General features: G+C 58.8%; 2 protein-coding genes across 7 annotated transcripts in view; one reads left to right on the forward strand and one right to left on the reverse strand.

Moving 5' to 3' along the window:
- Positions 1–26,061, reverse strand: part of GJC1 (gap junction protein gamma 1) — a 105,305-nt gene that overhangs the window by 38,125 nt on the left and 41,119 nt on the right. The window lies entirely within an intron of this gene.
- Positions 191–18,602, forward strand: ADAM11 (ADAM metallopeptidase domain 11). Of its 4 annotated transcripts, XM_067714177.1 has the most exons (27): positions 191–352; positions 813–988; positions 9,370–9,446; positions 9,595–9,661; positions 10,661–10,746; positions 10,828–10,903; positions 11,317–11,383; positions 11,452–11,519; positions 11,863–11,937; positions 12,018–12,089; positions 12,296–12,462; positions 13,016–13,100; positions 13,216–13,306; positions 13,423–13,474; positions 13,983–14,082; positions 14,165–14,236; positions 14,346–14,438; positions 14,811–14,891; positions 15,436–15,486; positions 15,585–15,648; positions 15,851–15,950; positions 16,154–16,273; positions 16,365–16,533; positions 16,623–16,737; positions 16,825–16,915; positions 17,566–17,583; positions 18,105–18,602. In XM_067714177.1, the coding sequence occupies exons 1-27, from the start codon at positions 286–288 to the stop codon at positions 18,118–18,120; spliced, it is 2,316 nt and encodes a 771-aa protein (XP_067570278.1). In that variant the 5' UTR covers positions 191–285; the 3' UTR covers positions 18,121–18,602. The 4 variants fall into 4 exon arrangements, with proteins under 4 accessions (XP_067570278.1, XP_067570277.1, XP_067570279.1 ...); XM_067714176.1 differs by having other exon boundaries at positions 17,566–18,602; XM_067714178.1 differs by lacking the exon at positions 16,154–16,273 and having other exon boundaries at positions 17,566–18,602.

Genomic DNA, 26,061 nt, shown 5'->3' on the forward strand with positions numbered 1-26,061 from the left:
GGGGGCGGGCCCTCGGCTCACGTGCTCGCCGCTCGGCTCTTAACCCGGCCCGCAGCCCCGGGGATGGCCGCAGCCGGAGCGCGCTGAGCCGGGCGTCCTCCCTGCCGCCGTCGCCGCAGCCGCCGGCCCGCGCACCGCTCCCGCCCCTCTCCCGCCCCTCTCCCGACTGCCCGGCGCCCCCGCCCGCGGCTCCCGCAGCCCGCGCCTCCCCGCCCGCCCTTCCTCCCGCCCGCGCCGCGCAGCTCGCCGCCGCAGCCCCCGGACCCGGAGGATTATGAGCGAGCCATGAGGCGGCTGCGGCGCTGGGCGTTCGCGGCGCTGCTGCTGCTGCTGCCGCTGCTCCCCTCGCCCGGTGAGTGACCCCCGCCCGGCCCGGCCTCGGCGCCCCCTCCCTGCCCCCTCCCCGGGTTTTGCGGCGGTTTCTGCTGCAGCCACATTTTCCTGCAGTGCTCGGGGTGACAGCAGGTCCAGAGCGCGGGAGGGCGTGGGGGGGGGGAGGGAGGGAGGGTGCGTGCACCCACCTGTCCACATCTGCCCCCCACCGCGGCCAGCCCCCTGCCGCCGGCCGGCGGACTCTGCAGGTCTCTGAGGCTTTGGTGGGGGGGCAGTCGTGACGGTCGGGCTGGAGTGCAGCTCCTGGCCCCCTCCCCATCGGGTTCTTGCCTCGGCAGGGCAGCAGATCCTCCCACCCAGATCCCCTCAGGGTTCCAGGGGCCACATCAGAGTGGGGGATGGGCGTGCCGTACCCACCCCATTCCCGTCTCTTGCCCCATGGTGGGCATCTGTCTGCAGCTATGCCCTTTTCTCCCCAGGTGTGGGGACCCGGGGTCCCGCCGGAGCTCTGCGCTGGAGGGTCTCTCCCCCGTTGGGGGGCCTGGAAGCCCCGGAGGTCACAGAGCCCAGCCGTCTGGTGGGGGAGAGCTCCGGGGGAGAGGTCCGAAAGCAGCAGTTGGACACCAGGGTCCGCCAGGAGCCTCCTGGTGGCCCGGTGAGTGGGGCCGGCAGTGAGGCCAGGGGGCTGGAGCAGGCCTTAGAGCCCAGGGGAGACCACGGGGCAGCCAGGGCTTGGGCGCCTGCCTCCCCAGCAGCCGGCTCCTGCAGCTTCCCCTTCTGTACAATGGGCTACCAAGGGAGTGCTGGAGTCCACTAGTGGGAGCACACACCTGCCCCTCTCCAGGCCCCCTCCCATCAGGGTGGGGATCCCCTGCCCTCCGCGGACCTAGAAGGCCCAGGGCTCAGTCCAGCCTTGGTCAGCTTTCCGCCAGCCCCCTCTCCTGCCAAAGCAAGCCGTCCTACACCAGATGGGGCTTGGGGAGGGCAGTGAGAGGCAGGAAGAAGCAGCTAAGAGGCCAGTCAGGGGTTAGGGCTGCTGGGTGCCCGCCACAGCCACCCTCAGTGGGCTTTTTTGGGGCCCAGCTTAGTGCTTGCTTCTGCCTCAGTTTCCCCCTGTGCCCTGATCGAATGGTTGTTCTCCTTTCCGTTCTCGCTGTGGGTGGGCCTTGGGAAAATGTTCAAGGCCCCAAGCTCACTCACAAATGCCCACTCCACTCACCCGCTGTCCCTTTCAGCTGCCAGGCCCCTCCTGCCTCCCTGAGGAAGGTTGGGAATGAAGGAGATTAATTGCAATTAATAATTAATTAATGTCATGTGAATAATAATCACCCAGATGGAATATTCATTCAGCATGCCTAGGCTCTCCAGGAGCTCGAAGCTGAAAGTTAGCCAGGCCAAGGGGTCAGCGAGGGCAGGACGGCAAAGGCCTGGCAGAAATAGGAGGAGGAGAGAGACTCAGAGGAGTACAATCAAGGTCTGGGAAGTTTTGGCAGCTGGGAGTGGTGGGAGGTAAATTGGGCTGGGCAGAGGGAGGAAGCAGGGAAACGGAGGCTAACATTGCGGACATCTGTCAGACTGGCTTCAGGCCCTGCCTAATGTACTTGGTTAAAAGCCCTTAGGGGGGGTGGAGGGGGCTGTGGCGTTGCCGGGGGGTGGGGGGGCGGGGGGGGCGGGGGTACTCGGGGAAATGGAATGGAGCAGGAAGGCGGCATGCATAATAGATGGACCATCACTCAGGGCAGTGTGGAGTGGGGGAGGGGTGGTTAATGGTCCTGAGCGGGCAGGCCTGGTGAAGATGGGGAGGGGTGGGGGGAGGTGGGCTGGGAGGGAGGGGAAGGCGGTGGAGGCTGCCTTTGGGGCCTGCCCAGGCTCCCTGGCAGGTGGTAGATGGGCAGTAGGGATGGTCCCAGGGCCAGGGATAGGGTGTCCTGGCTGGGTTTGGCCCTTGGTCTGACTTTCTTCCTTGGTGGCCCCCTACCTGTGAACCGTGCACCCCAAGCCTGTGTTGGCTGGGGGTTGGCTGCCGTTCCTGGCTGCTGGGAGTCTGACTGGTGTCTTAGGGGATGTCCAGATTGGAGGATGGGGTGGTACCACAGTGGGGTCAGAGGACAGGGATGAGGGAAAGCCGGGGGGCCAGGGAAGGATGAAGAGTGGGTGCTCTTTCAGCTTAGTCCTTCCTGAAGAGAAAGAGTGGGGGCAGGAGCCTGAGGTATGGTGGTACCTGTGATGGTGGGGAGACGGGGATGGGTGCGCTTGGACTGGATGGGTTGAGTATGCAGAGGATGGGGGAGCCTCTCTGGGTGTCTCTCTGCTGGGTGAGTGGGTGGCATGTGTGCATGTGTTACAGTGTGTGAGTGACCAAGTCTGAATAAGCCCAACCGGGTGTCTGGAGGGTAGGAGTGGAGCTTCTGCGGAGCTGTGGGGCAGTGGTCACGGTCGCTTCCAGTGGGGATCTCTCTGGGACTGAGCCTTCCCTGGGACCTCCCTGCAGCCTCCCAATGAGGCTCACTCATTGCCCTGACTTGTCTGTACCCCATTTTCCCCTGGGGTGGAATTCTTACAACTCCGTAAGGCGGGTAACTTTTGTCTGCCCATTTTGCAGATGAGCAAACTGCGGCTCAGAGAGATTAAGTAACTTGCCCAAAGTCAGTGAGATTTTAATCAGTGGGGTGATGTTCTCCAAGAGCAGGGCTCTTCCCACAGTGCCGTTCTGCCTCCAGGCACTCTCTGGGTTTTGGCATGGGGGTGGGGGTGGGGGGGCATTTCCCAACCTCCCTCCCCACCCCAGCCCAGCACAAGGTGGAGGAAGGCCAAGGGAGACAGAAAGACATGTCCAGAATATTCCCACCTGACCGGAAGGAGGCCCCTCTAGCTCCCACTTGGCATTTCTCCCTGGAGCACTTCTGGCCTCAGAACCTCAGGGGCCGATGGTGGAGCCCGTGCAGCATTGAGCCCAGTGTCCCAACAGGAAGCGTCCCACCCTGCTGCTGTGTGGTTTTGTCTGAAGTTCTTGCACCCATTTGGGATCTCAAGCCAAACAAGGTCTTGGGTCAGCAGCAAGATCTCCATCTGCTGTGGGTCATGTGACAAGTTTGGGGGCACGTGCGGGCCGGCAGGGCTGGGATGGTGGGAACCAGGGTGCTCACCTGCTCTGGCCTTGGGCCAGCACCTTTCTGAGCCCGGATCCCTCAAATCAGGATGATGAGAACATTGATCTCAGACCCACCCACCGCCAGGAGGTAGTGATAGGGAAAGACTCCTGGCTTTTGTGAGGGGGGACCAGGGAGGGCGAAGCAGCCCAGGAAGGAGCTCGAAGCTAGAGAAATTACAATCTACTGGGCCCTCAATGGGACAGGCACTGCTCTACCTTTCTATGTTATTAATTTATTTCATCCACATCACAACTCCAGGAGGCGGGGCTATTATTATTCCCATTTCACAGATGGGGAAACAGGCACAGAGAGGCGAAGTAACTACCCCAGGTCACTCAGCACTTAAGCAGCATGGTCAAGCTTGATTTTCAGGGCAGCCCTCTTAGCCAGTGCATGCCGCCGGCCCCTCGCTCAAGGGTACAGCAAAGAAAGGCCCAGGGGACTCTACCCTCCTTGCCACGGCTCTCAACATCTCACTTCTGTCCAGTTTGGAAACAGGCTAGGCCTGAGGCCGAGAGGTCGGGGAGCTTCTGGAAGTGTAGAAATCTGGGATCACAGGGAGCCTGCAGCTGGGTGTGAGGCGGAAGAACAAGCAGGGCCTCAGTGTACAGTTGGGCTGGTTGTTCGCTGCACAAGGGTGCCCGGGCCAGTGGGCTGAATGAATCGGAGGACTCGTGAGGCTGCCTGTGTTCTGAAGGGACCCTTTTTCTAATCCACACGAAGCGGCTGTGCAGGTTGTGCCGCCCCCTGAAAAACCCAGCCTCCTTCGGAACCACGGAGAGGGCAGGATGTGAGTTAGTGAACGGGGGCGTGGAGGGTCCCAGGCCCAGGAGTCAGCTGGCAGAGGGGACCTCAGTCACTGGGTTGAGCTCCTGTGAGAGCTGCCCAGACCAGCATTTGCCACCTGAAAGCCCTTAACCAAGGACGTGTGCTGTGGTGTCTGCGTTTTCTTGCTGAGGAGGAGTGGGGGGCAGTTAGGCAAGGCTCAGTCCTCAGCCCCTTGCAAGATGGCAGTCACGGGCAGGAAGCCACAGGGCCTGTGCCTGGAGCCCTAGTACCTGACCCGGGCCAAGGTCACAGCTCTGACCTGGGATCAGAGGCAGGAGGGGGTTCCTGGGAGGGGGCTGGTGGCTGGAAGGATTTGTGCTGGGCCCAGCTTGCTCCAGGTGGGCCCTGAACGAGCCCTGCCGTGAGGTTGGGCAGAGGGAGAGTTCCTGCAGGAAGCTCAGCTTCCATTCGAAAGGCTGTACCTGTGGCTTTGGCGCGGGACAGCCTCAGTGGGTCCTGGCTCCCCTGCTTCTGACTGAGTGGCCTGGGCAAGCCTTCCGAACCCCACCTTCCCCATCCATGAGATGGGGGTAACAGTAGTCTCTACTTCGCCCAGGCTGCTGTGAGGATTAGAGGAGATGATGGGTGTCAGGTGTCCTGCCTGGGATCCGGCAGGAGCAGATGTTCAACATCTGGCCTCCTGAGTGTCCGGGGCCAGGTGTGGCAGGAGGGCTGGATGTCAGGAACAGGAGCCAGGGCATTTGGGGTTACCTGTCAGACTCCGTGCAGGGTTGGGGGAGGGGCAACGTGGCAGGAGTCTTAAGTCCTCCCCAGCCAGACTCCAGCCTGTGGGCTTGGCCTCACCAAAGCACCCCTCCTGGCTGCCTGGAGGGACCCAGCTGCCCAGAGTCTGTCCCCAGAGAGACTAATGACCCTGTCAGGAGTCACTCTGTCCTCAAGCATTTAGGTCAAATCCCATTATCGGAAGTTGGTCCAACTGTTCTCACTATCTGGGACTCCCGCTGTCCTGCCGAAAAGTGCAGGCCCGGCGCATCTTGGGGGACCAGGGCTGGGAAGGCGGGGATTTCTCCCAGGTGGGGCTCCTGCCTCTCTGGCTTCTCCCCCTCTGCCACCACCAGCCCACGCGGTTTCTCCAGTGCCTCAAAGCCCTGTTCAGCGGGAACATTTACGCTTCCTTTTTCATTGATTATTATATTACTAATCCTTGTGAGAAAAACACATTTGAAAGGGCTTTCATTTAGTCCTCATGACAGCATCATTTTACCAGTGGGGAAACTGAGGCTCAGAGAGGGTAAGCAGCTCACTCGGGCCTTCTGATGCCTTTCCTTCAACATAAGTGTTGAGCCCCTGGGCAAGGAAAAAGGTGGGTGTAGCCCGAACCCCAGGGGACTAAAGGCCGCCCCTGTGAAGAATGGAATCAGTGACCAAAGAAATCGATGTGCCCGAGGTCCCAGGGATAGAGAGGGGCCGAAGCCCCGTCAGGTGGGGTCGGTGGGTGCACGCCCTGTGGTCGCAGACGAGGGTGAGGAGAAGGTCCTGGGAGGAGATGGAAGCTTGGGAGGAGGGATTCAGGGTAACTGTTTGAGGGGTAGCGCCTGGATGTTCAAACTTTCTGAGGTGTTTGGGAACCCGAAAGATATTTAGGCTTCCCCTTCCCGAGACTGTGATTCTGTAGGTCTGGGGTGGAGGCCTGGCATCTGTATTTGTGATTCTGGGACTTCAGTGGGGATTTTGCCTTCTTGCCTCCACACTCATATCTGGTGGGGGGCAAGCAGGTGCCTGGAGAGTGGACCAGCTGGCGACAGGGGAGGGTGAGGTCACCGCAGCCAGGTGGTCACAGCGGCCATGAGAGACAGGAACTCCGGCCCGAGGGTGAGCCTCGACCCAGCTTCTCCCAAGCATGGCCCTGGGCCAGTCACCTCCAAGTGTCCCTCCCTGGCGTTTATAAAATGAGCACCAGACTGCCCGGGCAGGTTGAGATCCAATGAGCCTGAGCACGTGACAGCCAGTGGCCGGGGAGCGAGAGGCAAGCACGGGGCACAGGGTGGAGGCCCGGTCGGCCGGTCACCAGCAGCGCTGAGCTGGGCGCAAAGGAGGGCAGCAGTCGGGGACAGAAGGGGCTCCCGAGGGAGGGACTGAGGGATAGCGAGAGAGGTCAGGGACAGGTCTGGCAGGATGCAGGCCAGGAGCAGTTTGGATTTGACAGAACATGGGCTGAAAGCTCGGCTGGGAGTGTGTGGGTTGGTGGGGGGAGGTTAAGACTCTGGTGCCAGCAGGAACCCCCTACCCGGGCGCCTGGGGTCCAGAGGGCCTGGGGACTGAGGTGGCTTTGCCTGATCTTTCTCTTCCTGCAGACAGGGGGTGTCCCCCCCAGCGCCCCTGCATCGGGCCAGGTTAGGCAAACATGCCCCATTATCTACTTTCCGTCCTCTTCTTCCCGTAGCCTTTGGTGGTTCCCCCAACCCCTCCTGGGCTTGCCTCCCAGTCCCAGCAGCTGCCCTTGCACTGCCCCAGGATCCCACCTGGCCTGAACCCTGTGTCCTGCTGGGAAAGAGGGCCTCCCAGCCCCACAGTTAGGCCTTGCCAGGTAAGGAGAGGGATGAGGCCTCAGCAGGCTGCAGGAAGTGGTGGGGACAAAGGCCACCTGGCGTCTGCTCGCGCATCGGTCCGGGCTTTACCCTGAGTCGGGGTCAGCTTGGTCTGCAGAGAGAGTGGGGAGGCCAGATGGGTTAGCTCGCTGACTTTCTGAGTGGGGGAGATTCTGCAAGCACCAGGGTCGACTCTTCCAGAATCCTCCAGGCCCAGGACAACCTCTGCCACACAAGGCAACCTTGCAGCCTTGCATCTGGGCTCATCTTACCATTTTCAGTGGGAAAATCTGAGGCTCAGAGAGGTTGCTGGATTATCCGTGAGGCTACCAACTTTAGAGAGCAGAATCAAGGCAAGGGGCCTGGACAGGCTGCTCTCCTGGGCGGTCACCATAGGGGCCGGGATACAGGCTTGTCAGTGGGGGCCAGAAAGAAGAAGCAGGAACAGACCTGAGGGCAAGAGAGGGCACAGGTGGTCCAGACAGGGGTGGGTAGGGAAGGCAGAGATAGTCCAAGTCCAGGAGGGGAGAGGGAGGGCAGGGATGGTCCAGACAGGGATGGGTGGGGAAGGCAGAGATAGTCCAAGTCCAGGAGGGGAGAGGGAGGGCAGGGGTGGTCCAGACAGGGATGGGTGGGGAAGGCAGAGATAGTCCAAGTCCAGGAGGGGAGAGGGAGGGCAGGGATGGTCCAGACAGGGATAGGTGGGGAAGGCAGAGATAGTCCAAGTCCAGGAGGGGAGAGGGAGGGCAGGGGTGGTCCAGACCAAGGAGTTAGGGTATTGGGGACAGAGCTGGTCGAGGCCCAGGGGCAGGGGGAGGGCAGGGGTTGTCCAGGCCAAGGTGGGGAGAGGGAAGCAGTGACTCCTTGTCTTTGACTTTCTATTTCAAATCTGGTTGACGCTCTAGGGGCTCAGGATGGAGCTTGGAGCCTCGGTCAGCCTGGGGTGGGGTGACTCAGTGTCTTTGGGGCTCAGAGGGCTGCCTACCTCACCCTGACTCCCAGGGCCTCTCATGGACACTGGGCCGTTTCCATCTTACCTTACCGTTGAGGGGAGAAGGCCCTAGAAGCTGGTTCCCTAGGCTTGAATCCCAGCTCTACCACTTCTTAGCCTTACGACCATGGGCATGTTAGTTAGCCTCTCTGTGCCTCAGTTTCCCCATATGTTAGATGAGGATAACATTAGTATCTATCCCACTGGGTTGTAGTGAAGATCAAATACGATGATACTTGTAAAGTGTTTAGAACAGTGCCTGGCGCACAAGCGCTCATGAAGATTAGGAATCTGGGTGGCTGATCAGGAAGCCGACTACACCAGGCTATGGAGTTTTGTGACATCGGGGCTCCCCTCCATCTTGTAACCTGCTCCCCCCGAAGGAAAGGCAGCCAACAAACTTCCTCACATCTGTACAGCCCAGTGGTGGGCCCCTCATCTGGGGATCTGGATTTCAGTCTCCTTAAATGGACGGGGATGAACAGAAGGCTCCAGCCCCCCTCAGGCCCTTCCTGTGCTTTGAGATCTTTTGTAAGACCTGAGGCTTGGGCTGGGGACGTGGGACCCGAGAGGCTGACTTCTCCTCAGCCCAGACTCTCCTGCCCCTTCTTCTCTTGGGGTCGCTTTCCCTCCAGGCACACTAGCGTCAGGTCTGGAATCCGTACCCGCTACAGTAGCTGGGCACCCAGGCCTGGGAGGGCAGCCATCTTGCTCAGGCCTGGTACGTTGCCATGACAACCTGGAGCCTCCCAGCCCCACTGCAAAGGCCCCTCTGAAAAATTTATCAGGAAAACTTCCGTGTTTAAAAATTAACCATGGGATTGAAATATCAAAGATGAGCTGCTTTGGGCGAGGCAGAGGGCAATGGACTTGGGGGTAGAGGAGCCACGTTCTTTCCCCGACAGGATGGCATTTGCCCATCATCCCAGCTTCCAGGGGCCCTGCGATCATTTCTAACCCATTCCACCCCTGTCTGCAGTGTACGAGGCCTCCTCCATAAGTTGAGGCTAGGGCCAAGGTAGGGGGACAGGAAGGGAGGGGCCTGCTTCAGCAGGGCCCTGGGGTCACACTGCACCCCATCTCCTGTTTGCCTTTTTCCCGTGATACTTCTCGGGGCCTCCCTTTAGTTCACCTGTGGGTGAGCGTGGCCCTGCCAGCAGCAGGGAGGGCCTGGCGTGAGGCAGTGGGCAGGCTGAGCTGCCCCTGCCCATCCCTACCGTAGACTGGCCCCAGGGCCATACCAGAGAGGGTGGGCTGGCACCCAGAGAGCCAGGAGGCCTGTGCCCCGGGATGCGTGCTCCTGCCCCTCCCCCCAGGAAAGGAACAGGGTCTTGGAGGAAGATGAGCTTGGAGGAAAGCATCTTCCCCCTAGATCAATGGTACCCACAGCTACTGGGCCTGGGTCATCCCCTCCCCAGGGCTACTCCCCTTACTGGGGTTTCGCCAGTCCCCCCAGTTCCCACCTTCAGGCCTCCCCAGGTTGACTCCCCTTCTGCCTTCCCCCACTTTCTCCCAGCCTGTCCACCTGGCCCAGGTGAGTTTCGTCATCCCAGCCTTCAACTCAAACTTCACTCTGGACCTGGAGCTGAACCAGTGAGTGTGGCCTTGAGTCTGGGGGAAGGGCAGCAGGCGGGCAGGCTGGCTGGGGCAGGGCACCTGGATCTGAGCTGTGGTGGGACCCAAAGAGGACCTAGCCCCACTGTGACCCGCTCCTTCCTCCTGCCCACTCTGTCTGTTCCAGTCACCTTCTCTCTTCGCAATATGTGGAGCGCCACTTCAGCCGGGAGGGGCCCACCCAGCACAGCACCGTGAGTGCCTTTGGAAGGGGATGGGGAGGTGGTATGAAGGGACAGGTGGCCGGTGGAGATGGGGTCTGGGGTATATTCTACACTCGGGTTGGGCCTGGCCCCTCCAGGATTGGAGTCGGGGTGGCCTGTCGAATGGCATGGAGTCCTCAGCTCCCCTCGCCCAGCTCCAGAGGGCTGACCCCCAGCCAGCCTGTCTGCCAGCATGGAGACATTCCAGGACCCCCACTGCTCCATGCCCAGAATCTTCTGGCAGGGGGCGGTTGGGGCGACACCCCTCTTGCTCAGCACCAAGGCCCTGGGAATTCCGGGCTGCCTGGGACCCCAGGGTCCCAGCCCTGAAGGCCCAGGGGTGCAAGCAAAGATGAATGGGTGTCTATAGATAGCCTCGGCCCTCCCCCTCCAGACTGGTCAGTAATCGGAGCACCAGTAATTCTGCAGGAAGCAGAGGGGAGGGGGTGCTCGTCCCCACTGACCTGTGAGCCTGGCCAGGAGGACACACGCTGCTCACGTTTCCTCAGCCACAGACCATGCGTCCAGGGGTGGCCCACAGAGGCTGTGGCGTCTGTGAACACACCGTGTGTGAAATGGTGTGTGTGTGTTGGGGGTGAGTCCATAGCTTTCATCTGATTAAGTGAGCGGATCCGTGGTAAGTGCTTAGAATGGTGCCTGGCACCCAGTAGGTGCTATATGAACGTCAGCTATTCTTCTCAGATGAGTCTGTGATCCCTGTACCAGCCCCAACTCATGGTTAAGAGCCACTGATGTGCCCCAAAGTCCTCACGTTGTAGGTGAGGTAAAGCAGGCCCAGAGAGGGCTAGGAACTTGCCCAAGGTGAAACAGCACATTAGGAGCATAGCCAGAGCAGAGCCGGGCTCCAGATCCCCAGGTGTATCCAGGGACCGCAGCCCTGCACACGGGGCAGCTTCAGCGGCCCTCACCCGTCCTCCTGCCTTCACGCGGGGAAGGGAGCATGTCCACTCACGCTCTCTGCTCCCCCAGGGGGCTGGAGACCACTGCTACTACCAGGGGAGGCTCCGAGGGAACCCGAACTCCTTTGCTGCCCTCTCCACCTGCCAGGGGCTGCAGTGAGTATGGGGAGGGGCTGGGCGGCCAGGATGAGCCTCCAGCCCTGGGGACGGTGGGGAGCTGCGTCTCTCTCGCTGCAGCGGGGTCTTCTCTGACGGGAACTTCACCTACATCATGGAGCCCCACGAGGTGGCCAGGCCTCAGGAAACCCTCCAGGTGAGCCCCTCCCTGGCCCCTCTGACAGCCCTGCTGCGCTCGTCCCAATGGCTGTCACCTCAGTGGCTACTGCTGCCTCCTCATCCTCCTGCCTTGGTAACCTCAGCCTCACTGCCCTCCCCCGTGCCCCCAGCTCTGGTTCCCTCCCCCGTGCCCCCAGCTCCAATGTCCCCTCTGTCCCCCAAGTGACCTCCCATCGGGCTCCAGTGTCCTTTGCCCCTGTCTCTCAGGGTGCCCCCAGGTCTTGACCCCGGAATCTGAGCATCTGGGAGATCAGATCCGACATGGGAGCTCTGGCCAGTTCTGGGTCACCCTGGGGTGGGGTGGGGGGAAGGGCTGGAGATGTTCCCCCGCAACTGGGCTCAGAGCAGATCTGGTCGGCCTCCCCAAGAACTAATTTCCCCTCATTGCAGGGACCCCTTCCCCACCTCATTTACCGGACCCCTCTCCTCCCAGCCCCCCTCGGATGCAGGGAACCAGGTAAGGGAGGGAAAATGGGGCTAGGGAGGGGGTCGACTGTGCCCCCCTCACCGGCACCCTCCCCCCAGGCTGCCTGTTTGCTGCCCCTGCCCATTCTGCTTCTCCGAACCGACCAAGGCTGAGAAGGAAAAGGCAGGTATGGGGGCCCGCACAGACCTCCTGCTGCAGAGGCCTCAGGCTGTGGCCGGGAGCAGGAGGTCACCCCCATCCATAGCCGGGGCAAAGGAGGGCTCAGACTGATGTGGCTGGAAGCCAGGGAACCACCTCTGGCAGGAAGCGCCCACCCTAGGCCCTACCACTAGTGTCTAGGCAAACCGAGGCTGCCTGCCCTGGTACCAAGGCTGGATGGGACCCGCACAAGTGGGGAACCGACACTGTCTCTGGCTGGAGTCCAGCCCCTCCTTGAGTCTGTCTGTGGCTTGGCCACGATGCCAGGCATGGAGGGGACTGATTCCAAGTGCCCACCTCCCCCCCGCCAGGTCCGCAGGGGCCACCCTACAGTGCACAGTGAGACCAAGTATGTGGAGCTGATTGTGATCAACGACCACCAGCTGGTACAGTCCCAGGCTGGGAGTAACTTTGGGAGGAGGGGCTGGAAGCAGACTGGCCCTCCGCCCACTCTCTTCTCTCCCAGTTTGAGCAGATGCGACAGTCGGTGGTCCTCACCAGCAACTTTGCCAAGTCCGTGGTGAACCTGGCAGATGTGGTGAGCAGCCCTCCCTTCCCTTCCCTCTCCTCCCACCCCCCACGCCACCGCAGGCATCCTCAGGGTGAGCTCTCAAGGGCACCGTCAGCCTCTGACCCCCACTTCCTGGAGGGACAGATTGAGACTTTCCTCCAGCCCTGTTCCCCCACACCCACTCCCACCCTCCAGCCCCAGCCCCCTCCTCATCTTCTCCCTTCCTGGCCCAGATGTACAAGGAACAGCTGAATACCCGCATCGTGCTGGTTGCCATGGAAACGTGGGCAGATGGGGACAAGATCCAGGTGCAGGATGACCTCCTGGAGACCCTGGCCCGGCTCATGGTCTACCGGCGGGAGGGCCTGCCTGAGCCCAGTGATGCCACCCACCTCTTCTCGTGAGTCCCTCACCCCATGAACCCTGCCAGCCTCTGCTGGTGGCTGTGGTGCACAGGGTTACTGAACATGGCTCTGGGCCAGGCACGCTTGCAGGGTGTGGGGACTGGGCTCCCCTTGTACCTACTCCCAGCCATTTGCAGCAGTGGCTGGGCATCTTCCCCTGCATCTTAGGCTCAGGCCCCTTTTCCCTACCACCCGTGGTCTTCCTCTGCCCATACCTCCCCTTCGTCCCCTCTTCCCCTTTCAAATGGTCCCAGCACCCCTTCCTCAGGGCATCCCTTCCAATGCCCTAGTAGGGAAAAAAATCTGATAAAAGGTCCTTGCAGTTAGAGATGATCTATTAGGAATCCCTCATTTGGCTTAAGGGCAAATGAATCCAAAGAAGGGAGGGGAATTGCCTGAGGTCACACAGACTGACATGAAGGGCAGAACTCACCTCCTCATGGCCGGGGGGGGGGGGGGGGGGGGGGGCTCACCTGTCTCCCCATCAGAGCCCAGGGGAGCCACCACGGGGAAGGCAGTGGGTTCTCCTGACAAGCCTCTCCCTTCCAGGGGCAGAACTTTCCAGAGCACCAGCAGTGGCGCTGCCTACGTGGGGGGCATCTGCTCGCTGTCCAGGGGTGGGGGTGTGAACGAGGTGAGCAGTGGGGGGGGCGTGGCCAGGTGGGAAGGAGAGGGGCTGCGAAGGGCATGAGCCCTGTGCCTTTGGGAGGGATGTAGACATCTTTGTGCTCCATCTTCCTCACCCCAAGTATGACAACATGGGGGCCATGGCGGTGACCTTGGCCCAGACGCTGGGGCAGAACCTGGGCATGATGTGGAATAAACACCGGAGCTCGGCAGGTATCAGTGAAGACCCTCACACCCCGCCCAGACCCACACTCTAGAGATGAAGAAGGTGCCCACGGGAGGGGGGCAGTTCTTCACCCTCCCTTATATTCACCTGGCTTACCTCTCAGGGGACTGCAAATGTCCGGACAACTGGCTGGGTTGCATCATGGAGGACACTGGGTGAGTTCTTGGGGACAAAACGGGGGAGGATCTTGGGCAAAGGGAGTCCTAGAGCGAGCACTGGGTGACATTCTGGACCCGGCGGCCTCAAGAGACCCAGCTCTCTCTCGGGACCACTCAGAATTCCAGGAAGCACAGCTGTCTGTGGACACTGCATAGGGAGACGCACATTCCCCAGCCGGACGCCCGAATTGTTCAGGCTTGTAGTGCGCACTGTCGCCACTGGGCACCGCCAAAGCCTCATTTGGAGGCACCTTCCTTCCTTGGCGCACAAACCTCCGACTCCCGGAGTCCTGAGGTTTCGGGGAGAAGCCAGGAGCGGCGTCCCCTGCCCACTCCCGCTTGATGGGCAGGCGGGAGGATTCTCATGCAGTGTCCAGGCACATAGATCTTCAGCCTCCTCGAGATGGTGACCGAGTCCGCCGGTGCACCCCATCCCAGTCTTGAGAAAGGACGAGACAGTGGGCTGGCGGGGACTTAGCGGCACGGCCCCCTCATCCCTACCCAGGTTCTACCTACCCCGCAAGTTCTCGCGCTGTAGCATCGACGAGTATAACCAGTTTCTGCAGGAGGGCGGCGGGAGCTGCCTCTTCAACAAGCCCCTCAAGGTACCAGCCCCAGGGCTGGGAACGTGGGAGCGGGGCTTGGGCAGGGTCCCGGCCAGACTCCCGACACCTCTTCCCCGTCCAGCTCCTGGACCCGCCTGAGTGCGGGAACGGCTTCGTGGAGGCGGGGGAGGAGTGCGACTGCGGCTCGGTGCAGGTGCGAGACTAGTGCTGGTGCCAGGTGGGGGGCGGGGAACGCAGGGGTGAGTGCGAGGGAGGGTCTGGGTGGGGAGGGTCAGGGCTCGCCCTTTCCCTGCGTCCCTCAGGAGTGCAGCCGCGCGGGCGGGAACTGTTGCAAGAAATGCACCCTGACTCACGACGCCATGTGCAGCGACGGGCTCTGCTGTCGCCGCTGCAAGGTGAGGGGGACCCGCCGCTGGGACGGGAAGGAGCGGGGACCGGGAGGGACTGGGCTGCGGACGTCCAGATAGGGGGCGGGACTTAAGGAGGAGGAGCCGCTGGAGGCAAATCTGTAGGGGCGGGGCTTGACGCGAAGAAAGCGCCAATGGGGAGGGAGGAGCTGGGCGTGCGGCCCTCTCCGTTCTGTTGAAGGCGGAGCTACGGGGAGTGGGGCGGAGCACCTGTTGAGAAGTAGCGGGGTGGGCGGAGCCGTGAACGGATCTGGGGGCGGTGCTGAGTGGGCAGGGAGCGGGCGGGGGCCGGGCCGAGGAGGCGGGAAGACGAGGGGTCGGTGGTTCTTGCTTGAGCCCCGCAATGCATCCCTTCCCTAGTACGAGCCGCGGGGTGTGTCCTGTCGAGAGGCCGTGAACGAATGCGACATCGCGGAGACCTGCACCGGGGACTCGAGCCAGGTCCGTCCGTCCCGGCCGCCCTGCGGAGTCCCGAGCGAGGCAACCACTATCCCTATCCGTTTAGCTCTGCTGGGTGACTGTTCTGCGCGCCCCTCCTCTCCGCTGCTGTAGTCGCCGCCGCTGATCAGCCTCCGTTTCTCATCTGAGAAAGGAGTTCTTCATGCCTTCTGGCTTTGTTTCTCCAATCGTTAAACCAGTATTTATAGTCTAGCGGGTGTTCCCAGTGCCTGGCGCAGTGCCTGGTGTCTACTAGGGATCACAGTGGATAATAATATTATTTAACCTCTAAGTCCTTATTACATACCAGGCATTCAGTGCTCCCAGCCCTGTGAAGGAGGTGCAGGAAACTGAGGGAGACTGGAGAAACTATGGGACCTGCCAATCCATGTGGTCTGAGTTCCCTCCTCTTGTCCTTGACCTGGAGGAGCCCTGGGACCTGAGCCCCCACCTGGTGGGCCTTTGGCACCCCTTTATTCTTCCCTGGAGCCGACCTCAGCTCCCAGTCCTGGGTCAGCTCTACTCAGTCCAGCCCCTTTCTCCGCAGTGTCCCCCCAACCTGCACAAGCTGGATGGTTACTACTGTGATCACGAACAGGTATGATGGGGTGGAGCTTCCACCCCCTGTGGGTCTCTGGCTCAGTGCAGTCTCTTGTCCTCAGTGTCTGTGTCCCTTGTCTCCTGTCTGTCCCTCAGGGCCGCTGCTACGGAGGTCGCTGCAAAACCCGGGACCGGCAGTGCCAGGCCCTTTGGGGCCATGGTGAGTCTTTGGCTGGAGATGGGAGAGGGGAACGTGGAATACCTGGAATGGAGAGGCTGGGGACAGGCTCTGGCTGAAATGCCTTCTGCCAGATGTGCGGCTCCCCAGGATCTCAGGGACCCAGCTGGACTTGGGGTCAGGCCTGAGGCCCCAGGTGGGTTCTGGAGTGGGTGGGGTGATGCCTGGCGTCATCTCCCTACAGCGGCTGCTGATCGCTTCTGTTACGAGAAGCTGAACGTGGAGGGGACAGAACGTGGGAACTGTGGGCGCAAGGGGTCAGGCTGGGTCCAGTGCAATAAACAGTGAGTAGTCAAAGCTCCTGGTTGGGCTTCCCCAGTTTTGGGGCTGGGGCTCTGGGGCTGGGCAGGGTTTTTTCAGAGATGGGGCGGGCTATGAGTCCCAGCGGGAGACTATGTGAAAAATCAGGGGGAGAGGGCAGATACAAAGTCAGTTGTTGGGTCTGAGGTCAGACTTGGGGCCCACTGTCTCCACACTACCCCAACAGGGATGTGCTCTGTGGCTTCCTCCTCTGTGTCAACATTTCTGGAGCTCCTCGGCTGGGGGACTTAGGGGGAGACATCAGCAGCGTCACTTTCTACCACCAGGGCAAGGAGCTGGACTGCAGGTGTGGGCTGGGACCATGGCTGGGGAAGGGGAGGTTGCAGCCGTGATGGGGTCGGGGGCAAGGGCAGAGGTCGGCTGTGCTGTTTCCCCAGGGGTGGCCACGTGCAGCTGGCCGATGGTTCAGACCTGAGCTACGTAGAGGATGGCACAGCCTGCGGGCCCAACATGCTGTGCCTGGACCATCGCTGCCTGCCAGCCTCTGCCTTCAACTTCAGCACCTGCCCTGGCAGCGGGGAGCACCGGATCTGCTCCCACCACGGGGTGGGTGCCTGGAGGTCAGGGATCAGGGGAAGGGCTTACAAGTGGGAACAGGGCCCTGCTCACCTCTACCGGCCCCACCCCACCTCTAGGTCTGCAGCAATGAAGGGAAATGCATCTGTCAGCCAGACTGGACGGGCAAGGACTGCAGTATCCACAACCCCCTGCCCACGTCTCTGCCCACAGGGGAGACGGAGAGATATAAGGGTGAGGCTGGAGCTGGCCAGGGTGGGGCTCCATCTTTCCTGTCCTCCATGACTGTCCCTGCCAACTGAGCCCTGCCCTCCTCCCTAGGTCCCAGCGGCACCAACATCATCATCGGCTCCATCGCCGGGGCTGTCCTGGTTGCAGCCATCGTCCTGGGCGGCACGGGCTGGGGATTTAAGTAAGACACACACATGGCCCCTGCACCCCCTGGCATCCTCTGGGGTTATCAGAACCCCAGGCTGTTGGAATTGAGGGGGCCTCCCTGAGCGGTTAACCAAACCGGAGCTCGCCTGTCACAATCCAAGCCAGCCCACAGCGTCTTGTCTTAACATTTAAAAAAATTGGTTGCTCACATTTAAAAAACCAGGAGATTTTACATTAAGAATCCTGATTTCCAGCTTCTCTTGAAATGTGAGAAGATGGGGGCGCCTTGTGCTTCAGTGCATCCCAGCCTGGCCACAGTGGAGCTGAGCAGGGAGCTGCCCGAGTCCTCAGTCCCCAGGCCCCACCCAGCCTACGGTGCTCTGTGGGCACCCGTGTCTGGGGCCCTCGAGCTGGTCTAACCCCTGAGTGTACAGAGGAGGACCTGAGGCTCAGGGTCATGCGGTGAGTTAGTTGCAGTCAGGACTCAAACCCAGGACCCAAGTTCAGTAGGTATTCCTGGTAGCGCTCCCTGGGCCTGTCATTAGCATCTAGGTCCTGGGGCCCCTGGCCCATCTCTGGGGCAAAGGGTCTCCCGGGAGCCAGAAGGCCCCTCCCTGGGAGAAGGACAAGGTCACAGACGGCTCCTTTTCCTTTCTCTGCCTGTCCTCTCCTTGGCTCCTGAAGAAACATCCGCCGAGGAAGGTATGACCCGACCCAGCAGGGGGCAGTGTGACGCCGGCCACGCCATCCCTCCCGCTGTCCCTGTCTCCTCCATCTCATTCGTCACCTCGCATTCTGTGGATGGGGAGCTGGGGCTGGTTCCTCCACCCTTGCTGTCACTGCTGTCACTACAGGGGTGGGAGAACCCCACTCCAGGAAGTGTCCTCGACTTGCCCCTTGCCCCTTCCTCCAGTCCACCCACCCCCTCAGGCCTTGGTCGTTTAACTCCTGCCCTTCCTACGGCCAGACCACCTCTGGCCCCGTGGACCCTGGAGCTGTGCCCCCGCCCACACAGGCCCTAACCCCTGGGAAGGGAGCCTACCTCTGCGTCCCATCTGTTTTGTCTTTCATGTCACCGCTGTCTGACCTCCCGCCAGATCCCCTCCCTGACCAGCCTGTGACTTGCTGTCTCCAGGGCCCAGCACTGACCTCCCAGGGCCCAGCTCGAGGGCTCTCCTGGGCCCTGCCTTATATCCTCCCCTGATGCCCCCTCTCCATTCCAGGTCTGGAGGAGCCTAAGTGCCCTCCCCCTCCCTCCGAGCCTGGCGTCCACCATCTCGGCCCTGAACCAGGAGTCTGCCCCCGCCCAGCCACGGAGGGAGGCATCAAGCAAATGTCTTGCGGGCTCAGCCCTTCAACCCCCGGCCCTACAGGGGCTTGGGGCCGGGTTGTGGCCCCGCCCTCACACCACCAGGGTGGACCAGGCCTGCAAGGCATTTCCCCCATGGTCCCCCACCCCACCTCATGCAGCTTTGGCCTTGCACACCAACCCTCCCTGTGTGAATGTACCTTCCATCATCACAGATTGCCACAGCTCAAGTTGGGTGGGGGGAGGACTAGAGGGGTGCCCCAGTGGGGCAGGCAGCCACCAGTGGGCATGGCCTGGGATGGCCCCTCCTCAAAACCTGGCAGCTGGGACCAGGCAGGGTTTAAGCTCTCTGGGACCTAGTGGGAGAGGGCTGACATCTACATTCTTTTTTTTTTTTTTTTTTTTACTGAATCTCAACTGATGAATGTAACTTTGGGGGTGCTGGGCCAGGGCAGTTGTGGGGATGTTTCGACATTTGCAGGAAGGACTGGAGGAGCTGAGGTCTGACCATCCCCGCCGTCCCTCCCCTGGGATGGTCACACCTGGAATCCTCTCACTGAACACAGACGTCCCCAAGCCAGGCAGGGGCCTGGCATCCCTGCTTGCCCCCTCCGCCCAGCCCTGCTGAGCTTGGAGAGAAGTACGAGTGCTGATTCAAACCAAAGCTGCCTGTTCCGTGCCCAAGGCCTAGGTTATGGGTGCGGCAACCACATGTCCCAGATTGTCTTCAATTCCAAAACAACCGTCCTGCTGTCCCTGCCAGGACACATGTATTGGGGGGACGGTCCTAGAAAATACAGTCCCTAAAATAACACGGCACCTTCCCCCTTTCAAGAAGGGTGATTCTGACTCAGGGTTTAGGTGCCCCCTGGCGTGGCCTGGACGTTCCCGGCTGGGCCATCTTCCCAGGGAGCACTCTCCCAAGGACGGAAGGCCAGGGGTGGCCCAGTGCCTGGAGGGTTAGGGGCTCTGCCTGTGATGTGCAAGAGGACGCAGGAAAAGGCAAGTCTCATGTTTGATCCTCAGCTTCTAGAAAAGTCCTCAAGTCCCTGTCAAACCCATTCTGCTCCTTAACCCCACTCCAGGGCAGAGTAGTAAGTTTACAGTCGTTTTCCCCATTAGTCCTCTGATCCCCACTGCAGCTGAGCCTGAGACCGAGGCTGGCAGAATTCCTCAGTCCCCCCACAAACACAGTCCTGCCCAGGGCCTTTCCTCATGACCCTCGCTTGGGACAGAGGAGCTGGCTCCTTAACTGCTGAAAAAAAGCCAGCAGGGGCAAGCTGGGGGTCAAGCCACCTTCCGGATGAAAGCCACAAATGAACGGAGCCCGTCTTCCCAGGGATACCCCCACCCAGACCAGCAGGGGTTTCTGAACACCCCAGGGCCTTTGAGCTGCCTCCGCCTGGGGCATCTTTGAGGAGGAATCATGGAAGAAATGGCTCCCTGTTTATTTGCACCACCCCTCAGGGCAACCTGGGGACTGAGGCCCACTGACACCCTTTAAGGTGGCTGGATGCAGCTGCAGTGGGGTCCTTGATACTGAGCTCCAGCTGGTACTGCCCAAGTGAGGGGGGTGGATGGGGTACCCCTCTGGCCAGTACTGCCCCACCAGCCATACAAACTGAGGCAGGGGCAGGAGGCTAAGGGCCAGGTTTTGCACTATTGCTGCGGTACCTTAAGGCATCCTCTGGTGGTACACACGTGCACACAGGTGGCGGTGCATCTGGCACAAGCATTTGGATCCACATCTCCGCACAAGTCTGAATACCTCTGCACGCACAGGCACACCTGTGTGTGCGTGCACATGGGGGTGGGGGTGAGCATGTGGAGAACACAAGACTTCCTGTGACCAGTCCACCTGGCTCCCAGCTGTCTGCATCCTCCTGCCCCACCCTGGCAGCGCCCACCCTCGCAGTGCCCAGGGAGGAGTGGAGGCCGCACTGACCTGGGCCTGGAACTGGCTCCATACAGCATCCTGTAAATATGTCATCTGGGGCTCGGGGTGGGGAGGCAGGGACAGGAACATCAATTAAAGATCACGTCCAGGGGCTTCCATGGAGCTCACACCGACTTGTGTCTCTCCTTTCTGTAAATGACCGCGCGGTGGCTCAGGACCCTTCCCTGTCCTCTCTGGCCCAGGAGGGAGTGTGATGACTGGGCACTGAAGGTGGGACGGGAGCACCCAGGACTGGGCTCTGGGGGGCTGGGAGGAAGGGGGCGTAGCTTTCCATTCCCAGACAGGAAATAGGCATCGACTGGGTGGAGGGCCTGGCACTTCCGCTTCCTTGCTCTCCTGACAAAGATAACTGCTGTCTCTGGCTTCAGCAAAGCAGATGGGAGTTGAGTTAGGAAAGCATCTTACCAACAGGCAGAAGACCCAACTTCCCTTTTATGGTTGAAGCCAGAGCAGCCTGTCCTCACCTCCCAAGAGAGTCCAGAAAGCTGGATAAAACCGCTATCTGGTCCCAAGGGCACTGTGCTCTTGAGCCCGCAGAGAATTTTCTCTTTCCCCACTGTGCCCGGGGCAGGAAGGGGCTGAGCAAGGCCAAGGCTGGGAGTCCCTCCCCCACTGGGGACCCAGTTTGAGCCAAGAACCTCCTCCTCCCATCCTCCCCTCCAGAGCGTTTTGGGCCTGCAGATATCTTGCTCTGAAAGTCCTGCCTGTTCAGGGGAAAGATAAGATGAGAGAGGTTGGGGCAAGGATGGAGGAAGGGAAGGGTAGAGAAGAGATAAGGGGAGCAAGAAATAGCTGCAGTGGGCAAGGGCCTGGGGAGGGCGAGCAGCTAGAAGCTGCCGGAAGGGCAGGATTCCTAGGACCACCTCCACGCGCAGAGAGAGTAGGGCTCGGGGCAGTGCCGGCCTAAATTCCTGGTCCCCACCCTGTTCCGGCATCTCAATCCCCCAGCACATCTGCAACCTCTACCCCCAGACTCCCCCACTGCAGAAGGTCAGTGACGACCGATGACGACTCTTCTTGCCAAAAGGACTTACGGGCTGTCAGTAACGGCTTCAGCTTCAACATTTGGCCTTTGAAGATGGAGATTAATTCTCATTTCTTAAGATGCTACAGATACATTTAAGGGAGTGAGATCTCTGCACCCCAGGCTCACACAGACCCCCAGGCGCTCCCGCCAAGCCCAGGAACCCTCCGCACCCCAACCTTAGCTCCGCATTCACAGTGGCTCTTCAGGCCTCCCGGTGTTGAAAGCAAGGTGGGAAATAAACGTCGATCGGTGCTGTGCTTCAAACTATCACTGTTCTTTTATGACCTTACGACCTGGACGCCACCCCTGGTGACAGTTCCTGAAAGGTGCGGCGACAGCCCTTGCGGCAGGAGTCCTCAGGAGGACTTGCTGTCGCCTGAACCTGGGAGAAGTGTCTCCGTACTTCCTGAACTTGATGAGGCTGTGAAGCCCTGGATCCCATCCCCCGCGCAGTGCTGCCTTCCAGCTCAGCTGTAAGGAGATGAGGCACACTTGGTCCCCCTGAATGCCAACAGAGCATCCCTGATGCTGGACTGCCCTTTGCTCTTGCAAAGAGCTCTTCACGTGGTCCGTCTGACCACGAATTGAGACCCAGCCTGACCCACCCCCCGGGAAGTACACTCACGGCCCCAGGGCAGCCCGGACCACTGGGCTCAGGCCTCGCGCCCCCACTGCCGTCTTGGGCTCCGAAGTGTTACCTGCTGCTCCCTGCAGATCCCCACCCCGGCCCCTCAGGGACAGTCCTGGCCTTCAGCCACCTGAACCCCTGCCCACTTGGCGGCCTACATGCTTCCTGACAAGTGTCTGACCAACTGCCAACCTCTATTCCCCCCAAGAGCTGTCTGCTCCTCCCTGGCAGCTGGAGTGCCCACTTGGGTTTAAAAATAAACTCATGCTCTGCCTTTCTTCAGCCCGACCCCTGTAACTTCCTCCAGGTTAGGCCTGATCCCGGCAGCTGCTGAGAGTACGGGGCCTCCGTCACCCCAGAGGCCACTGCAGGAACGTGTTCCAGCGTCTCCACTGAGGGCAGCCCGTATGAAGTTTGTCCCAGAAAACTCTGTTTTGTCATGAGATGATTGTCAGTTCTCTGGGGGTCATTCCCAGGTTGAGGTGTGGTTGAGGGCACAGGGGTAGGGTGGTGGGAAGCAGGGCTGATCTTAGGGGGAGAGACTCTCAGGCTTGCCCAGGTTGACATCATTACAAAACCGTAGCCTCGAAACAACCTAAATGTCCATCGACAGATGAATGGATAAAGAAGATGTGGTCCTTATATACAAGGGAATACTACTCAGCCATAAAAAAGAATAAAATAATGCCATTTGCAGCAACATGGATGCAACTAGAGATCATCATACTAAGTGAAGCAAGTCAGAAAGAGAAAGACAAATACCATATGACATCACTTATCTGTGAAATCTAAAATATGACACAAATGAACCCATGTACGAAACAGAAACAGACTCACGGACGTAGAGAACAGACTTGTGGTTGCCAAGGGGGAGGGGATTGGGGAAGCGATGGGGTGGGAGATTGGGGTTAGCAGACATAAGCTATTATGTATGGAATGGATAAACAATAAGGTCCTCCTGTATAGCACACAGAACTATATTCAGTATCCTCTGATAAACCATAATGGAAAAGAATAAAAAAAGAATACATATATGTATAATTGAATCACTTTGCTGTACAGCAGAAATTAACACAACATTGTAAATCAACTCTACTTCAATTAAAGAAATAGGTAAAATTAAAAAAACCAAAACCAAAAAAAACACAGTAGTCTCCCACCTCAGCTGGGTGCTCACAGCAGCGGCACAGGCACACCTGCATTTGCCTGGTCGATGCTTTCCTCTCCCCGTCATTTAATCCCACCTCCTTTGCTCCCGACAAACTCACCCCATCCCACCCCTTCTCACCCAGATAACCACTCGCCTCCTACTTCACACTCAAACTGAAACCCCACTCTTAAGCCCTGCCGGGGTCCCACTTGCATTCTTACCAGTGCTCTTGAGTCCTTCCTCCCAAAGGTCAATCCCTCTTTAGCTTGAACCGCAACCCCCCCTACCTTCTCAGGACATCATTCTGCCATTAATTTTTTTTTTTAAGTTTTACTTATTTATTTATTTATCTTAGTTGCGGCACGTGGGATCTTCGTTGCAGCACATGAACTCTTAGTTGCGGCATGCATGTTGGATCTAGTTCTCCGACCAGAGATCGAACCTGGGCCCCCTGCACTGGGAGCGCAGAGCCCTACCCACTGGACCACCAGGGAAGTCCCCATTCTGTCATTTACTAATCCTCTCCCCTGATATCTTCTACTTCTTTGCAAACTCAAGACCTTTCCATCTTTAAAAACAAAACCACCACCACCAGAACACCCCTGGCTACCAGCCCTGAATCTTCACAGCCACACTTCTTTTTTTTTAAATAAATTTATGTATTTGTTTATTTATTTTTGGCTGTGTTGGGTCTTCATTGCTGCACGCGGGCTTGTTGCAGTGCGCAGGCTTCTCATTGCGGTGGCTTCTCTTGTTGTGGAGCGTGGCCTCTAGGCGCGAGGGCTTCAGTAGTTGTGGCACCACAGCCACACTTCTTGATAGAATTGGCTGCTCCTACCATCACATTTCCTCATCAATCATCCAGGGCTTCCCTGGTGGCGCAGTGGTTGAGAGTCCGCCTGCAAATGCAGGGGACATGGGTTCGTGCCCCGGTCCGGGAAGATCCCACGTGCCGCGGAGCGGCTGGGCCCGTGAGCCATGGCCGCTGAGCCTGCGCGTCCGGAGTCTGTGCTCCGCAACGGGAGAGGCCACAACAGTGAGAGGCCCACGTACCGCGAAAAAAAAAAAAAAAAAATCATCCAGTCCTTGGAGCAAACACTGGAGGTTGTCAACTCCAAATCCATCTCCTTCTCTATCCCATCATCCGGACCCTGGCAACGGCCAGCTCCACTCCTCCAGCCACGCCCTCTCCAGTCATTCCTCAACGCGGAGCTCTGGCTCACCTGCCTGTTCTCTACCTGCCTTTCCAGCTCACTTCAAGTCCACCTTCCCCCTAGACTACAACCTTGGGAATCTCTTTCAGTCTCTTGAAGTTTTTCAGGACCTTCTCCCCATTTATGACGTGACTGACCCTCATTTTCTCCAGCTAACTCCTATTCATCATTTAGGTCTCAATGGACATGGCTTGCTCCAGAAAGACACCTGGGTTGGGTGTCTCCCCCACATGTTCTTGGAACACTTGTTCTCCTTCCTAGATCAGAGCACTCAGCACACTCCATCACACTAGCCTGTCCACGCATGCTTCCCACCCCTCCAGACAGCATCAGCTCCGTGACGGGTGGGCAGAGCCTGCCTTTCACAGTATCATATTCCCAGCATGTAATGTGATGCCTGCAATATTCATGGTGCTTAGTGTTTGTCAAGTAAAAAAAGGCAGTGCCTCCAAAGACTAAACTGGACTGGATTGGATGGCTGTGCACTGGGCTAGGGAAAACAATAGGAAACGTACAACTGGACCTGAAAATCCAGACTGGCTCACAACTGTCCTGCTTTTTTGTTTTTTTGTTTGTTTTTCTCGGCCACACAGTGGATTCTTAACCACTGGCCCACCAGCGAAGCCCCTGTTGTGTTGAACTGGGGTTTAATCTGGATTGTGAATGATCTATGGGGTGTGAGAGCAAAACAGTTTCATTTGAGACATACCCCACAACAGGTGTTCACTGTGGAAATTTCTTTCCCAATGCACAGCAGAAAGAATATCTGACTTGTTACTGTAAAAAAGAATTGGGATTATATTCCCAATCCCACACCCTCTCCCTCAACCATATTTCCTCTGAGCCTTTCCAGGTTTATTGGTGGAAACACCATTCGTCCCACCAAGTACCCTCATGTATGAAGCCTTAGAACTCACAGCCCCTAGTTAGTAAGGGCTTACAGTGGGCCGGGCACTGGCGCAGCATCTCAGGTGATATACACTCACCAAATGCAAGTCTATTTTAGCCCCACTTGACAGATAAGGAAACCCAGCCTTAGAGGACACGCCCCCTTGAACCCACTATGTTGCTTGTAACGTTCATCTGACCCTGTTAACTTTGATGTAAAGCTCCTATTTTCTACAACTCTGTAAAGGCACTCAGGGAGTCTCATTTTCTGTCTTTTTGCAACTTCTGCAGAGTTTTTTCTTATGTGGGGCTACCTAACATCCTTGCTGGGGAGGACGCTAATACATGACACCCTGTGCAGTTGCCGTGGCCCAGAGCGGAGACGGTGGAGCTATGAGGTAGAACAGGCCTGCTGCTCCAACACAAGAGCCGGCCACTAGCTTCAGAGGATCTCCATGGGTTCTTCCCTTTTCTGAGTAATTCATAAACTTCAAAGATTTATAGTGTTTACTTACTAAAATACTTGCCCAGCCCCTCCAGGAGCTTCAGGGGAAAGAATAAAAGAAAAAAATCCTAATAATCAGTGTTGTTGAAAGGGGGATGGAGACTAAAATCTTGTTTATTCAGACAGAACTGCAGAATCAGGAAATGAGAGGGACTTGAGAAAGTATCTGTCCAACTTCCCGCTTGATTCCTGCTGCAAACCCCCCAGTTTAGCCTTCGTGTGAATTACAATGATGGGAAACACACCACCTCAGAACCCTAGAGATTCTTTATCAGAAAACTTAAATTGTAACCACGTTCTTCCTCCCTCCGATTCCTCCTTGCTAGTGTCCTCTTATCTTCCTAGGACTGTCCTTTTTTTTTTTTTTCGTCCCGCTGCATGCGAGATCTTAGTTCCCTGACCAGGGATCGATCCGGTGTCCCCTGCGGTGGAATCCCGGAGTCCTAACCACTGGACTACCACGGAATTCCTAGGCGAGTCCTTTAACTGCAAGGACTGCTCC

Source organism: Pseudorca crassidens, chromosome 19 (assembly GCF_039906515.1).
Source record: "Pseudorca crassidens isolate mPseCra1 chromosome 19, mPseCra1.hap1, whole genome shotgun sequence".
Taxonomy (NCBI): domain Eukaryota; kingdom Metazoa; phylum Chordata; class Mammalia; order Artiodactyla; family Delphinidae; genus Pseudorca; species Pseudorca crassidens.

What these genes read in the sequence shown, in the direction of transcription:
- ADAM11 (XM_067714176.1), top strand. Translation starts at nt 286, where the DNA reads ATGAGGCGGCTGCGGCGCTGGGCGTTCGCGGCGCTGCTGCTGCTGCTG. An exon ending in AGGAGCCTCCTGGTGGCCCG is followed by an intron (nt 989 to 9,369) that starts GTGAGTGGGGCC and finishes ACTTTCTCCCAG; the next exon opens with CCTGTCCACCTGGCCCAGGT. An exon ending in GATGCCACCCACCTCTTCTC is followed by an intron (nt 12,463 to 13,015) that starts GTGAGTCCCTCA and finishes TCTCCCTTCCAG; the next exon opens with GGGCAGAACTTTCCAGAGCA.